The 15,013-nt window shown below is 38.9% G+C and overlaps 1 protein-coding gene across 3 annotated transcripts in view; it reads left to right on the forward strand.

Annotated features, from left to right (window-relative positions):
• slc23a2 (solute carrier family 23 member 2) overlaps nt 1-15,013 on the forward strand; it is a 41,623-nt gene that overhangs the window by 14,095 nt on the left and 12,515 nt on the right. Inside the window, exons 2-8 of one of the 3 annotated variants that reach the window (XM_062418412.1) lie at nt 2,735-2,783; nt 4,880-5,109; nt 8,373-8,471; nt 9,712-9,828; nt 11,046-11,203; nt 14,226-14,314; nt 14,615-14,682. In XM_062418412.1, the coding sequence (XP_062274396.1) occupies nt 2,735-2,783; nt 4,880-5,109; nt 8,373-8,471; nt 9,712-9,828; nt 11,046-11,203; nt 14,226-14,314; nt 14,615-14,682 (810 nt within the window). The remainder of the gene's footprint in view (nt 1-2,734; nt 2,784-4,879; nt 5,110-8,372; nt 8,472-9,711; nt 9,829-11,045; nt 11,204-14,225; nt 14,315-14,614; nt 14,683-15,013) is intronic. The other 2 variants (XM_062418414.1, XM_062418413.1) reach the window with 2 other exon arrangements.

Consider the following 15,013-nt stretch of genomic DNA (forward strand, 5'->3'; position numbering starts at 1 on the left):
TGGCTGCTGTATACATTTTAACATAAAATCAAAGGCAAACAGAAAAATTAATGGCTTAATAAACTGTTTATTTGGTTGAATCAGAAGTCAAAGGTGACACGTTAAACTTTTTATTTGTTCAGCTTGGTTTTGTCAGTGTCCAGGAATTCAACATCCCCAAATTTATGAGGTTTCATGATTCCAGATATTTATTCTTGAATGACACAAGATGCTAAAACTCTCTCTCTGTTGAAGCCAATACTTATGAATCACTCGCGTAACACCACTGCCTTCTTAATATAGTCCAGATTTCATGACTGAATGACAGACTACAACATCTGGAGAGCATGACGTTCATATGCACATGTGTACTCGCTATGCTTGCACACATGTGTACTCGCTATGCTTGCACACAAATCTAGCGCGAGAGGTGAAACACAAATCTGTTGTGAAGTTGTCCTCTTGTGAAATCCCACACAACACAGCACAAGTTTACATATGATCCACAGATCAGGTTACCATGGTTATAGATCCAGGCTGTAATGCCATCCGCCTGCCTGGGAGGTAAAATTACCAACACGTTTGTCTTTGTTCATCTTCGTCTCTCTCTGCTTTTCTTCTCTGCTTTTTTCCTATTTCATGAGCTTCTTTTGCTTTCTCCGATGCTGCCTCTCGTGCTCCAAAACATTTTATACGTTAACTTTTTAACATTATATAAAAGTTACGTTTATGAAACTGCAGACTTTCCTCAGTTACATAAGCACCTTCAGTTCTGCCTTCTCTCGCTCCAGTTCCCTCTCTGTTGTTTCCTCCTGGTTGTCTAACGTTTTGTTGTGTGTCTGTGTGGATGGATTCCCAGCCAGCCAGCCAGCCACAACACCAACAGACAGATACGACGGGGGATGAGGAGAGGGCTTCTGTCTCTTGGGTGACAGTGAAAAAGGTCATTTGAGGCCGTCATGCTACAGCAGCACGACTCTTCTGGTGGTTGCACACGCTTCATCAGAGAGTCAGTCACCCAGAGGCTGCTGGGATAGTCTGTCAAACTCAGCATCTCACATCTGACTCCCACTGCCGAGTTGGAGCTGCAGGCAGTGCAGTGATTTCATTGGTCAGAGAATTACTTGTTGGGCAACAGACTGACAAATTATTTTTGTCATCCGCCCTCATGGCATTATTAAACGATTTTTTTGTTCCACTTAGGTTTCGTTTTTACTATTACATCCATTGTAGGGGATAGCATTACACCAAAGTGATTGTTGCTGTGTTGACAGATCGTCACTATAACAAAGTCTGACAAGCAACAAACATGAACCATAAAACAATGAGACAGGTTGTTAACAAGCTAACTGTCTGCCCAGTTTATCTAAAACACTTTATTTGGTGGTAAAACAGAACCCAACACACCTGAAGTGACAGTGATAATCTGTCATTGAGCAGGAAAGTGGCTTGTGTGCACAAAGCCAGTAAGTACACAATGTTAAAGTTAAAACAAAGTAGAAAAGGCTGGATCTAAACCCTGTCAAAGACTGGACCGTGTATAGTCAGTGTGCGAAGTTGAGGCAAATTTGTTACAGGGATCATACATTGTAGTGTCTATAATGTGAATTAGTGGATATTAAATGTCTGTCTTTAATTTTCTGTAGTGGTAACAGTAAAATTTGTACTGAAGCAGCATATCACAGGACTACATGGTTAATCTACAACCACATCTACGACGTTCCCATGCGTTGGGCTGACTCAGCTGTTGCTGACCAGCCAAAATTTTAGCTACTTCATTTGCTAACGTTAGCTGATGTATGCATCGTTCTTTGTTCTCAGTAAGTTAGCGTTCGCTTTGGTCCAAGGTAGCGGGGCGTGTTTCCAGAGCGCACACCCGGCATTTTTCAATTTAGAAAGTCCTGACTTCTAGAAAAATCCTCCAAGCTGAAAAAAAATTGCTGCAAATCTGTGGTTCAAACCAGTCATCTGTTTTTATATAGAGTCTTTGTTTTAAATGTTTAATTGTTCAGTCCTGTCTGAGGATTAATTTTTTGAAAAGTTTTCATCATTTATTTTTCTTTGTTTTTAATTTCAGGGTAGTCATTTAAATTCCTGATATCCAAGCAAGGCTGCAAAATCCGACCATAACAGTTTTTGTTTTTTTTAATTATCAGATTTGACAAGTGACTCCAAATTGGACTTTGTTCGCAGAAACAATCTGTAGTTATTATTCAGTTAAGTTATTCATCTGATAATATGACAGACGACCAACCGCCTTTATCACCTGAATTGTAATAAACCAAAATTATAATCATAATGCATCATGCATGCATTAAAGGGTTTTTCCTTCTCCAAATAAGATGTTCAGATACAAACATCATCATCATTTTACAAACACCAATGAAATGCTCATCTATAACTCAACTTTTTTCTTCATGAGGTTTTCTTTGGCTTCTTTTACTCTGACTTTGGCAAGCATGACCTACTTCAGTCCATTCTCGCTGCCTTCCTAATGCAATATTTCATCTGAGAGTCATGATCAGAATGAGCATCAGTCACACTAATAACTTTTGCTTGTGATTTAAATGCTGTGTGTCAAATTAACTTATGTCTCACCTCCCTCCTCCTCCTCCTCTTCCTCCTCTACCTCCTCCTCCTTATCTTTTGACCCGTCCCTTCTGCCTCTCTCCTTTTCTGCCTCTCCCCCTTCTCTCCTTTTCTTCCTCTCCTCTTCGACCTCCTCCTCTCCCTCTCTGTTGCCCCTTCCACACAGATGCTCCCAGCCGCCCAGCTTGACAGGAGCGATGGGATGTGTCAACTAGGTATTTCACCTATCCCAACATCTTACACTGCAAGCAGGGAGACTGGCAGGGTGGGAAAGGTCATTTGGAGGGGGACGGGGGGTGTTGGGGTCTAAAAATATAAAGATTTATAAAGGATAAGAAGAAAGGAGGTGATAGGGCAAGACACAAGTTACACTGGATGCAAAGGCATCTGTTAACATCTTCAGTTAACAGTTGTTGATTTGTTCCTCATATACAGCATTATGCATGACTATACAAGTCATGGAGTGGCACTAAATAGTTGCAGCTGTTCATGTAAACTCATTCACCTTTTTAATTTAATTTATATATTTTTTAAATTTTTTAATAAGAGACCAGATAGAATTTGAAAATCTTGTTTGGTTTGTTTAACAACCTGGATCTTGTTGCCATAGTCTTGACAAATACACCTATAGCTCAGCGCACACTGGTTTCAGTACATTTTCTGTCATATCCACCTTTTTGGAAGCCCATAATTTTTGTTCTCGTTCTTCATCAGCTTTTGCACTGCTCCATGGCTTTGCTCCTGGTCATATAAACATTAATATGCGATAGTTACAGCAGTTGTTGCACTGCTGCAATACAAAAAACAGTGTTTATCCAAAAAGTACAGATTTGGTTCGGTAACCCCATTTTCTAACTAATAAATGAACTGACCTTTAAGAACGTTGCTTTGCATCGGAGTCCAACAATCACAACAGGAGCTGTAAAGGTTTTTCTACAAGTATATTATGTCTTCACCCATTGATCAAACTATTTAGTGGCTTACGTCAACATTTAAGTCTTTTGTGTTGTAATGCTACATCTCGACCCTGAAAATCCACACTAGTACTCATGTATAGTACTCGTGTGTTATATATTTGTTTACAGTGGGATATGGGTCAGTAGATAAATGAGCCTCAAGAATATATTTATTTGTATTGTTAAAAAAAATCTGTTTTATGAGATGTAGTTTTTGGATTTGTGTGAACATCATTCCAGTTTAGTTTATCTCAGACCAGTGATTGAAATGTCACCAGATATCATGTTTCACTGACACTCAAAGCTTATTTCTTCACCTGTCTGACTGACTTTTGTACAGAATATTTATTCTTTTTACAAACCAGACCATCTTGCCTTTTTCTATCAGTCCTCTATTAGTGTAGCTTTTTAAAAATAGTTTAATGCCCTTTTCATAGTGTATGAAAGTCTAGGTGCAGGAACATTATTTTTACTCATTTTACAGTTGACATGTTGCATCTTTTTGTTGGGTTTGGCAGGTAGCTGAGTGACTGCTCTCAGTGCAGAGATGTCGGCAACTTTTCACTTTCTCGTACTTTTGATTCCAGGACATTACAGATACAATTAATGATAAACTGAATAAAAGGCCAGTGGGATGGAACTGATTGAAAAACTCTTTGTTTTACACAAACAGGAGTTGAAGTTGAGAAATAAGACAAACCTTCCTCTTTATCTTTTTTTCTCATCAGCACTCCTCTGATCATCCTTCGCCTCCTTCCTATCGAACACGAGTCCATTTTTCTCTCTTTCACGAAACTATTTGCATAATATCGCCTCTCTACTTGTTCTCCCTCCCCTCTCTCCTCTCTCCTCGTATCTACCAGACAATGACCTGTTGGCAACATGGATTATTACTGAAAAGTAGAAATTGCTCTCCCTTCGGCAACTTATTTCTGTTCTGTATTCATTTAGTTTATTATTGGTTTATTGGAGCCCAAACTGATGTCTTAGATTTGCTTATTTTGTCTCTTCTTTTGTCTTTTGTAACTAAAAAAGCTGCAGCAGCCACAACAAACCTGGAATATATTGATATGAATCAGACAAAAGGAAGCAAATTGTATTTGTTGCAACCACCACAATGATTTCCCTTTTTATTTGATGAATGATAATTGGTCGCACTTTACCTTCTTGTATGTTCCAGAATAGACAGGACCAATAAAACAAACCTGAGATGAAGTTTTTAATCAACATGAAATGCTCTCAAGCTGCCTGATGTGAGCAGACTTTCACTGTGAAGTTAGGATATTAGACCCCTTTGCGTTATAGATCAAAATATTTATCTCTCTGTTTATCTGTTGCTCTTTTTTTCCCCCAAGCAGATAAGGCAGCTCTGGACGATGTAATCGGACTGACGGACTCATCTGCAGTGTTGATACAAGAGCGAGACAAAGGAGGGACAGAGAGAGAGCAAGAGGAGGAGGAAGACATTGAAGGCAATAGGATGGGCGTGGGGAAGAACACCACCTCCAAGACGATGGACAGCAGCAGTGAGGGAGGAAAATATGAAGAGGAGAGCAAACATGGAGCAGATTTCTACCCGATTCCGGTACGTGAATGTATTTTTATTAGTTTGCCTTTTTATTGCTATAAAATGTGGCTATAGCAACAACAAAACCACCGACTAACACATCATCTGAGCTTGTCTAAACTTGAGTCCAGACAGAAAGCGTGTCGGAGGCGCTTTTCATGCCCATGTCACATGCAACAGATCTGCTCTCATTTGAATCCATGCAGCTGTCTGCGCGGGATCCGTGAAGGCTCACATCTCAGCCGTGCCTCACGCAGCCTGAAGCGTTCATTTGCGCTTCAAGTCTATTTTGTTCTATTTGATTCGCATCACTATGGTCATGTTTATTGAGCTCTGAGCGCTTCCAACACGGGGGAGACCTGTGCTCAACATGTACATGAAAGCCTCCAGTGTAGGAACACAGACAGAGAAGTCAATGCTGCTGCTGCTCTGCTGATGTGCTGCTAATGCTAAGCTTGCTGTCTAGAATCTGTGTACAGCTAGCACACATAATAATGAAATTATCAATTCAATTCAAAACACTTTATTTGTCCCCTAGGGGCAATTTAAAAGGCATGAGGAGCAGCATCATTAAAAAAGGACAAACAGAACATCAACAACATAAAATCATATAAAGTGCTATAGTCAGTATTTTCAGTGACCGTCAAAGTGCTCTTTGCTTCATGGTAAAGTGCTGTGTGCTATGTGCATTCAGTCAGTTGAGGGGCAATGGTGTTTGGACAGGGAGGGGTCAGTGTTCAGGAGCTGGACTGCTGTGGGGACAAAGGTGGCCCTCCTCCTTTGTGTTCTGCAACGTGGACAGCGCAGCCTGCAGCCTGATGGGAGCCACTCAAAAACTGAGTGTAGAGTGTGTGAGGGGTCGTGTAGGATCCTGTGAGCAGTGTGGATTGTTTATTGGTCACAGAAAGCAGACAGAGTTCTAACAGGGTGTCCAATGATCTTGCAGGCTGATGAAATAAAACCAGGAGATGAATGAAAATGTTAGGACGCTCTCGATGAAGGAGTGGTGAAAGGTCAGGAGAATGACTTCATTCACTCCAAACGATCTCAGCTTCCTGAGCAGATATTGTCTCTGATGGCACTTTTTCAGGATTTCCTCACTGTTCGCTGAAAACCTCAGAAGGCCGTCAAAAATTGTGCCAAAGTACCTGTACTCCTCCACCACCTCCACAGGTTCCCCCCGGATGGTAGTAGTGATGGCATCTGCCAGTTGTCTCTTCTTGCTGGAGAATGTCACAATCACCTCTTTAGTCTTGCTGTCCACTCACAGTTTTTGTGTTTCATGGTCATTTGGTTCACACTACCGCTGCATCCATTTCCTTTGTTTGGCCATTTCCTTCTGGCACCATCCCAGTGCTTCATTTAGGTGAAATGGAAAAGTGACAATAATATCAATTTATCTACGATCCATTCATAAATCACAGAGACACACAGCTTGTTTCAATGAGAGGAAATCACATGAGGTGGTTCTATTGAGGTACTTTTACAACTGATCTTACTGGAGTATTTCCATTTTGGGCTGCTTTATACTTTATACACTCCACATTTCACAAAGGAATATTGTACTTTTTATACTGCTTTGCTGATTAAAAATTTTACATAAAAATACTTCAATGCTACAGCGATAAATCAATTTCATCAATTAGGCGATTCACAGAAAATGAATCGACAACTATTTTGATAATAAAATAATTGGTTTAGTCATTCTATTTAAAGCAAAGACGCCAAACAATTTGCTAGTCTCAGCCTCTCAAATGTGACGATTTAAAGCTTTCCTTTGTCATACATGATAACTAACTGAATATATTTTTGTTTTTGTGACTGATTAGACAAAACAAGACTTTTGAAGATCTCATAATGGGCTCTAAAAAAATTACAACAGGCATATTTCACTCATTTCAGACTAAACGTTTAAGCATGCAATCTATAAACTAATTGTCAGATTAATCTAATGATAATATGTTGTAGCCATACAAAACATATAATCAGTTAATTGAAAATGATGATTGGTTTTTAGATTTAACTACCCAACATAATACAGTATGAAACAATTAAAATTGGCTCCATATTGACCAGATGCAACATTGAAATGCATCAATTATTAATGTAACTATCAGACAGGGTTCATTCCGTATGAGTAATTCAACTTTTGATACTTTGAAGTCAGTTTTTAATAATAAAACTTTAACTGCACTTTTAGTTTAGTGTGATTTTCAATGCAGGGCTTTTACTGGTAATGAAGTATTTTTGTTTTTCTGACACTGCACACAAAAAAAGTCCAAAGAAATATTAACTTTGTGAGCATAAAACTTCCCACAGGCCTGTGAGAGTGACCATGAAGCCTGCTTCCTTTAGACTCCAGAATAAGCTTGATGTGTTTGTCAGAACTAACACAAAGCTTATCTTGTGTCATTATCTGGAGCCGTTCAAGAGAATACAAAGGGAAGGAAATATGATACAAGCTTAAAGTTTCCTTTTGTAGTTATTCTGCCCCAGTGAGATATTGTGAAGGGATGTTTGTCTCCCTGACTAAAACCTGAGGTTATAGACATTATTTCTAAAATTTAACAAATTCTTTTTACATTTAAAGAGATGAGGCTGCAAATTTGAGTGTCTTGGCCTGATGATACAGCAAAGTTTGTTTACATGTGGAACACACAAGTGCATCAAAAGAAGAACTTTACTTTCTCTCTCTGAAGTTTTTTCAGAAGGGATCACAGGATTTTACAGTGAAAACTAAGCAGAAAAAACACCCACTGGTAAGGCATACTGGTGGCACATGATGTATGATCACACAAACATTCAAAAACATGTCATCTGTTTTAATGTTTCTCATAGTGTTCCTCCTTACAACGACATCCTTTTTTGTCGATTAACGTGATACAATGAGGACATAAACAGGAAATGCACACACTCACACACTTGCACGCACACTCTCCGCTAGCAGAAATTCACAGGGATAAACATTTGCATAGGAAACATTTTTTATCTCTGGGATGCCAAAACTGTGAGATCAGTTTGTGTAGCCTTCAGCCTCCACATCAAATTTAATACTCTGTTCTTACACACGTCATCGCACCAAAACAGGCAGTTAAACAAACTTTGACACTTACTTCGTCTGTCTTTTAATGTTGTTTTGCCAGCCAGCCAACAGTGTGTCAGAGCTGTGAGTGTTGTTTTAAATCTGCTGTTTGAGAACACACAATTTACCGGCATACCTTTAGCTTAGTTAAAGATTTCCCTATGAATTAACGTTGTGTGTTTTGTGTGTGTTTGTGTAGGTGGTGGTGAATGGAGTGAGCGGGGCCAGTGGAGACCAGGACACTGAGAACACGGAGCTGATGGCAATCTACACTAAAGATACTCAAGGAGCCGAAAAGGTAACTCAAGAGGAAAAAGCGCGGCAGTAAAACACAATCTCAACGTTCTTTACTCGTCATTCAAAGCGTTTACAGTCAGCTGGATTCATGAGAGAATCCATCTTGTCAGGCTTCAAGTTATGCACTCGTGGACGAACCACCGGTAGTCTGGATAAATAAGAATCCAGCTGCCTCACAAGCTAAGACCGTGATAGAAAGATGTTCGTCTGATCACCTATCAAAGATTTTTTGAAAGTGGATGCCCTTTTCCAAACAGTTTCCATGGATGATGTTTCTGTATAACAAACAATCTGTTGCTTCATATTTTCAAAGTGCTACTTAACTCCCAGATAAACCTTTTATTAAGCTGACTGATGCACAGTCACATGATACAAAAAGCTGACTCATACAGTTACAGGTTCCTGCTTGTGCTGCACATTGTGATTTTATTTAATCACATATTCAGTTCCTTTTCCTCGCTTTCCTTCCTCACCTCATTCAATCTTTTTTCAAACACTTATTTAGTATTTAGTATAAAGTAATGTAAACAATGACTTTCATAGTGACCACCATTAAACAAACATTTATAAATAATGGTTGATTTATTTTAAGAAAAGTATCAATTCATCTGTTTTCACTTTAGGAGGCCCTAAAATTATTTTTTTGAAACTTACCATTTACTATGCATCTATTGCATTCATTTCATCTATAAAGTGTTTGTTAGCCATTAGAGAAACCTGCTCTTTAAATAAAAGAGAAAAAGTTTGTCAGTTAAATTTAAAAAAAAATAAAAGGTTATCTTTTATTAAAAACCTCACTCTTTGTATTTTAAACAGTAAAACTTATTTTCAGCTATTGCAAAAGAAGTATGTGAATACATAATAGCTGCCTTGTAACCGCAAACATTCTGACTCACTACACAAGTCATCGAAGTCATCTACACTGTGCTGTTTTTTCCTCATCACTGTGACTCTGCATACTTCATTTCTCAGAGTGAAGTCATGTGTTTAGCACTCTCACAAAGTTTCCCCCTCTCTTTCTCGCTCCTTTTTTTTAATCTCCTCTTGTTTTCATTCATAAGTTTCATAAGTACTTTGCTCAGACATGATGACCTCATTTTATAGTTGACCATTTAACGTCCGGTGAAGGAAAGATAAAACATTGTGACATTAAGAACTAATGGTTAGGTGTGATTATATTACTGTACATGTCAGTAAGTTCTGAAGATTTTAAGCATGTTGGTTTTTCTTTGTGTGTGTAGAGCTCAATGTCAGAGACGCTGGACAGCACTGACAGTGTGGATGCAAGGAGGATGGACATGATCTACACCATTGAGGACACCCCACCATGGTATCTGTGTGTGTTTTTAGGCTTACAGGTAAATCTACAGACTTGTGACTTGCATACAGTGTGTATTATCAATTGTCAATATACTGTATTTGCTTTACCTGACTGACAGATGTGTTTAAACTGTAAATCCACCAATTTCACCAATGAAAAACATTCACCTATAGATGTCAAGTATAATCTGAGTGTGTCATGTCCTTCACTGTGGTGGCACAGTGAAGGACATGACACACACTGTCATCTCAGTGCAGTATTTTTCATCAGACCATCCCCTGTACGTGTTATGTAACTGGACTCGAGGCACAGAAATAGGATTTTGCTCACAGCAGTCATTAGCAGATGTTGGTGCTTCACTGGGTCAATGTGTTTACTGTGTGACCACAGTGTGCTAATATACGACACTGGACTTTGGTCAGACAGTATGTTATGTTTCTCCCTCTCTCTCTCATAGTCATTAGTGAGAGGCTCTACTACATCAGTGAAATGTATATGAAAGAAGACCATTAGAAATTTCAATCAGCATCTGGACACAGATTTGCATCAAAACTCAGTGATAGATAAACATGCTCACTATACCTAAATTCTTTCAAGGAATATAAGGGTTTTGTATAGTGAAAATGTGCATGTTAAAATGACGTTTTCACCTCTGAGTTTTGGCCATTTAAAGTAGTCAAGTTGTTGTTGGTAATTTAATTTGAAAATGCCAACAGATTTTCCATGAGCACCCAGAGTCAAAGAGTAAGTTTGGCTGTAGCTGCACAACTTTTTCCAGAGTTACAATGCAGGGTTGTCTGTTAATGAACCACATTTAGTCGAGATGAGAATTTTTCTGCAAAAAGAGCAACCAATATAATGAAGGATTAAACTTATACTTGGATTAAAATTGCTTCTATCCTTCTGGTTTCAGGAATAATGATTCAAAGTGTTCAGTTTGGTTTAAATATGGCAGCACTCTAAAACAAATCTCTTCTTCCTCCGCTGTAACTTTCCACCAAATTTCATTGAAATGTCTGGGGTTTTAGAGGCTATTTTGTGGGGATAACCACCGCCAAGGAAGGTTGTTATGTTGAAGAAAAAGTTTGAAATTATAATAAGATACATTTTGGGACCATCCTTAACGTATTTAGCTGTGGTGTGTTTGTACTGTACTTCTAATAAATCAGTTTAGAATAATTGAAAAGTTAAGTCTAACAGTAGACACACACACGCATATATACACACCGACTATGTGGCGTCTTGTCTTTCCAGCACTACTTGACATGTTTCAGTGGAACGATAGCGGTGCCGTTCCTCCTCGCTGAGGCGATGTGCGTCGGTTTTGACCAGTGGGCCACCAGCCAGCTGATAGGGACAATCTTCTTTTGTGTGGGGATCACCACCCTGCTACAGACCACACTGGGCTGCAGGTACGCACACATCTCTCTCTCTCTCTCATACTACATCTACAAATGCTCACTTGTACATACAGTGCATACAAACTTTCATCCACACACACAAACTAAACTTCAGCCTCTATACATGTATCACATTGTTTTCTCTCCTTCACTTCTCACCTCCTCCCCCATTGTCTCACTTTCTCTCTCATATCTCTAAGTGCCTCTTAACAGCGATGTTGACATTGAGTTCCTCTCTCTCTGTCCTTCCTCTTTATGTCATGCTGAAGTGTGTTTAAGTGTGTGTGTATGCGTTTAAGTACGGGCTTACACATCCCTTTCGCTCCTTTTTTTGTCACTGTGGGTTCCTGGAGCTTTAGCAATCTTTTTCACTGATTTGTGATGAAAATATCTCATTGATAAATGAAGTGGGTATATTTTATGGGTCTTTTAACAAGCACTATTCCTATTCTATTGAAGCTTTTTTATATGGGAATTTTCAACCAAAAATATAAATTAAGAACATTTTTAAGTTCCTTGTTTAGTTCATGTGACTGCAGTCGTCATGTTCGAGTTTCTTCTGTGTAAGAGGAAGAAGTTCCTAGATCTGGCTTACATTTTCTGAACTGAGATGACACAACTGATGCTGGAGAAATGTCAGGATCTAAAGACGTGTGGGATTTGACTCCAGGCCAGTGGAGGGGGTTACATGCGGTTCAACTATTACGTCAACTCTGGGCAAGCGGTCTGAATTATGCCGATACTATAATTGATTAAACACACAGCCTTATCTTTGTTGTCTGCTTGCTAACTAAGAGGGAAGTCACTTCTTTCATTCATGCAGCATGCACATGTCACGAATAGCCCATTTGACCCAGTTTTTCCAGGTTGATTGACTGGATTGATTGTCAACTCTGTTATATCAGTCGTATCACTCACCAATAATGGATAATAAATCATATATAATATGTTATGTCAGATTTATCTATATCATAATAGGAAAATCTGACATGAGACATTACGTGTTGCCATGGATATAATCACATCTTTTAGATAAGTATTTTAGTGAAAGCAGGGACAGATGGCATGAGGTGCTACTTCTCTTTTATTAAACAGGAACCTGGTATTGAGGTAAACACCTATAATCTTTCTATCATGGTGTGGCAGATTCTCAGTGTCTCATTGTCACCAGTGTGCAGCAGCCGTTCCGACAGAATCACCTCATTCAGACAAAACCCAGACAGATGCAGACACACTTTGTTCTTTTTGACACAAACATGATGACATTGACTGATACCTCCATTAAAATAGTGTGCCAACAGTGTTCTGCTACACACTTCCTGCACTTAAGCAAACATTCATTTGGAGGATAATAGGAGAAAACCACAAAAAGCTGGATGTGTCCACTTTTAAGGATTGATCTCTCTCTCTTACTCAGTGCTTCCCCGCTCTTGGACACAATGAAAGACGCAGTCAAGTCTGGTCTTGGCTCCAACATGAGTGGCATTCCTATCACACCAACAGCCCACACGCTCACAAAAGCAGTTCTGAGTTGAGGTGACAAGACAGTGCTTATCTTTCAAGTTCCAGTGAAGGGAAAGAAAGTGAGGAGAGGCAGAAACTGGGGTAAAGATATTATACTCATGTTACCTAGACCACCAGCAAAAGAACATGAAAAAGACGTGTGAAAGGCATGTTAAGCATCAAAATACTTGTATAATGTAGTATTTTAATAACATTAATGTGATCACAGGTGGTCAAATTCAGGTGCATCCAAAATGCATCAGTAAAAAATTGAACTCACTTCACACACTGAATACCTGTCATTTAAACATCATTATCTACATAAGCACATTCCCATGTTCACAAGTGACGTGTGAAGTTTTTATTTTAAGTGTTTGCCACATCTTGAGCAAGTTTGTTCACTTGCTGTATGACAAAAAAACTCAATCTCTTATTTTCAACACGGAAATGTTTCATTAACTGATATAATGTAAGCAGATGTGCATATTTAGTGCAGAGTCATTGTCTTATCACAACATATCTAGATGCATTTTGGAGTTATCTAAATCCCTGGCACTTGTTTTGAACAGGCAATATAAAGAGATAAGGAACAGCAGGTAAAATAAGGACAAGCAGCAGAATGAAAAAAAGAAAAACCTGAAGAAATATAGTGAGCAAGAGAGAGACAGAGAGGTTTGTGAACAGCTGGAGGGAAGTGGAAAAATGCCCTAGGTGTAGTTTGATGAGTCATGATGCATTTTGAGGTATAGGGGGTAAAAAAAGAAAGACGCTTTTCCAGGAAAAGTGAGGTGTGCATATATAGACTACATGTGATTATGTGAAGTAAATAGGTTGAATATCATTCAAATAAACACTGGTTTGAAACACTGGAGTTTGGTTTGGAGCTAGACTGCAGGTTTCACTCTATAATTTCAACAAACTAGACGGTTTCTTTTCAAATGATTTTTCACTTCCTTTTTCTTCAGATAAAAATGTCACTCCACATCCTATTTTTTCCCCAGCTTCAGCTTTTTCTATCCCGTGACATTTTCACTGATGTGACGTCATTATGGTTCATTCACCCATCTCATCTCTGATTGGATCTGCTGATATCTCCTTGCTCGTCATTCCAGCTGGGAAAAGAAATGAGAAAGGGCAACCGTATTGTAATGCATGGTTGACTTTTGCTTATGTCCAAGCACAAGTGTATTTGAGTGGAAGTACAAGAAAAGTGAGCGAGCATGAGAAAGGAGGAGGGAAATCTGTGGTGGTAATAACTGGTCTGACTAACCCATCCTGTTTTTACATGACTTATTCAACAAATGGCTCGGGGGGGATTCTCACACTCCACACTGTTAATGATATTTAGATAATTAATAATAATAATAATTATGAGGAAGTATAGCCAACACTGTGTATTTCATAGTGATTTGTTCTCACTGAAGTGCTGGCACCTAGTGGTTCCAGAGAGAAAATAGGCTTTTTTCCTTGATAGTACATTTTTTTAAAAACCTTTTTTATTTGACCATTTGTGCTCTTTGCTTGTATGCAGGTTGCCTTTGTTCCAGGCCAGCGCTTTCGCCTTCCTCGCACCAGCCAGGGCCATTCTGTCGCTGGACAAATGGAAGTGTAACAGTACAGGTAACCTCTCTCCCGAGATTCATATCAGTGCAAAAACACCCATCTGATATATATTCAGTCCTGGTTACCTCGATCCCAAATCCAAACACTGTCAGCATCGAAGCCTACAGAAAATTAAATTGCTCTCAACGTGATTAACTGGTTTATCTCACTCTGCGCTCCAAACATAATTAATAATTAGAGTGGCTTCATATTGTTGTCCATACTGTGATCAAATTAACTTCATATTGTGATCAAATTTCAAATGAATGTCTCTTTTCTTTTTTCTGATTTCTGATCTATGTCTGTTTCGATGAGCAGTGGTTCCAGAAATGAATAGCACAGAGCTCTTCCACACTGAGCACATCTGGCACCCCAGGATACGAGAGGTGAGACACAGGAAGAGAAATTAGAGAGACACAAACACACTCTTGAAAGGTGGGTAGGAAAGCAATAAAATGAAAAGAAAGTAAAACAGGGAAAATGATAACTGGATACACAGCTGAAACAGTTAAAAGATATTCCTCCAAAACAAAGACAGGATGTTTGCTCTGGTCGGTGAAAGATGAATCCATAATTAACATTATCACACGATGTTATCCAACTGTACTAGATTAACACCTTGTGCAATGTTTTACACAACAGTATTGAATAACTGATGTTTCTTAAGCTCATGTTTAAACTTGCCTTCAAAGGGAGTTGGGAATGGCGGGAATGCCA

The sequence above is a fragment of the Scomber scombrus genome, chromosome 4, assembly GCF_963691925.1.
Source record: "Scomber scombrus chromosome 4, fScoSco1.1, whole genome shotgun sequence".
In the NCBI taxonomy this organism is placed as follows: domain Eukaryota; kingdom Metazoa; phylum Chordata; class Actinopteri; order Scombriformes; family Scombridae; genus Scomber; species Scomber scombrus.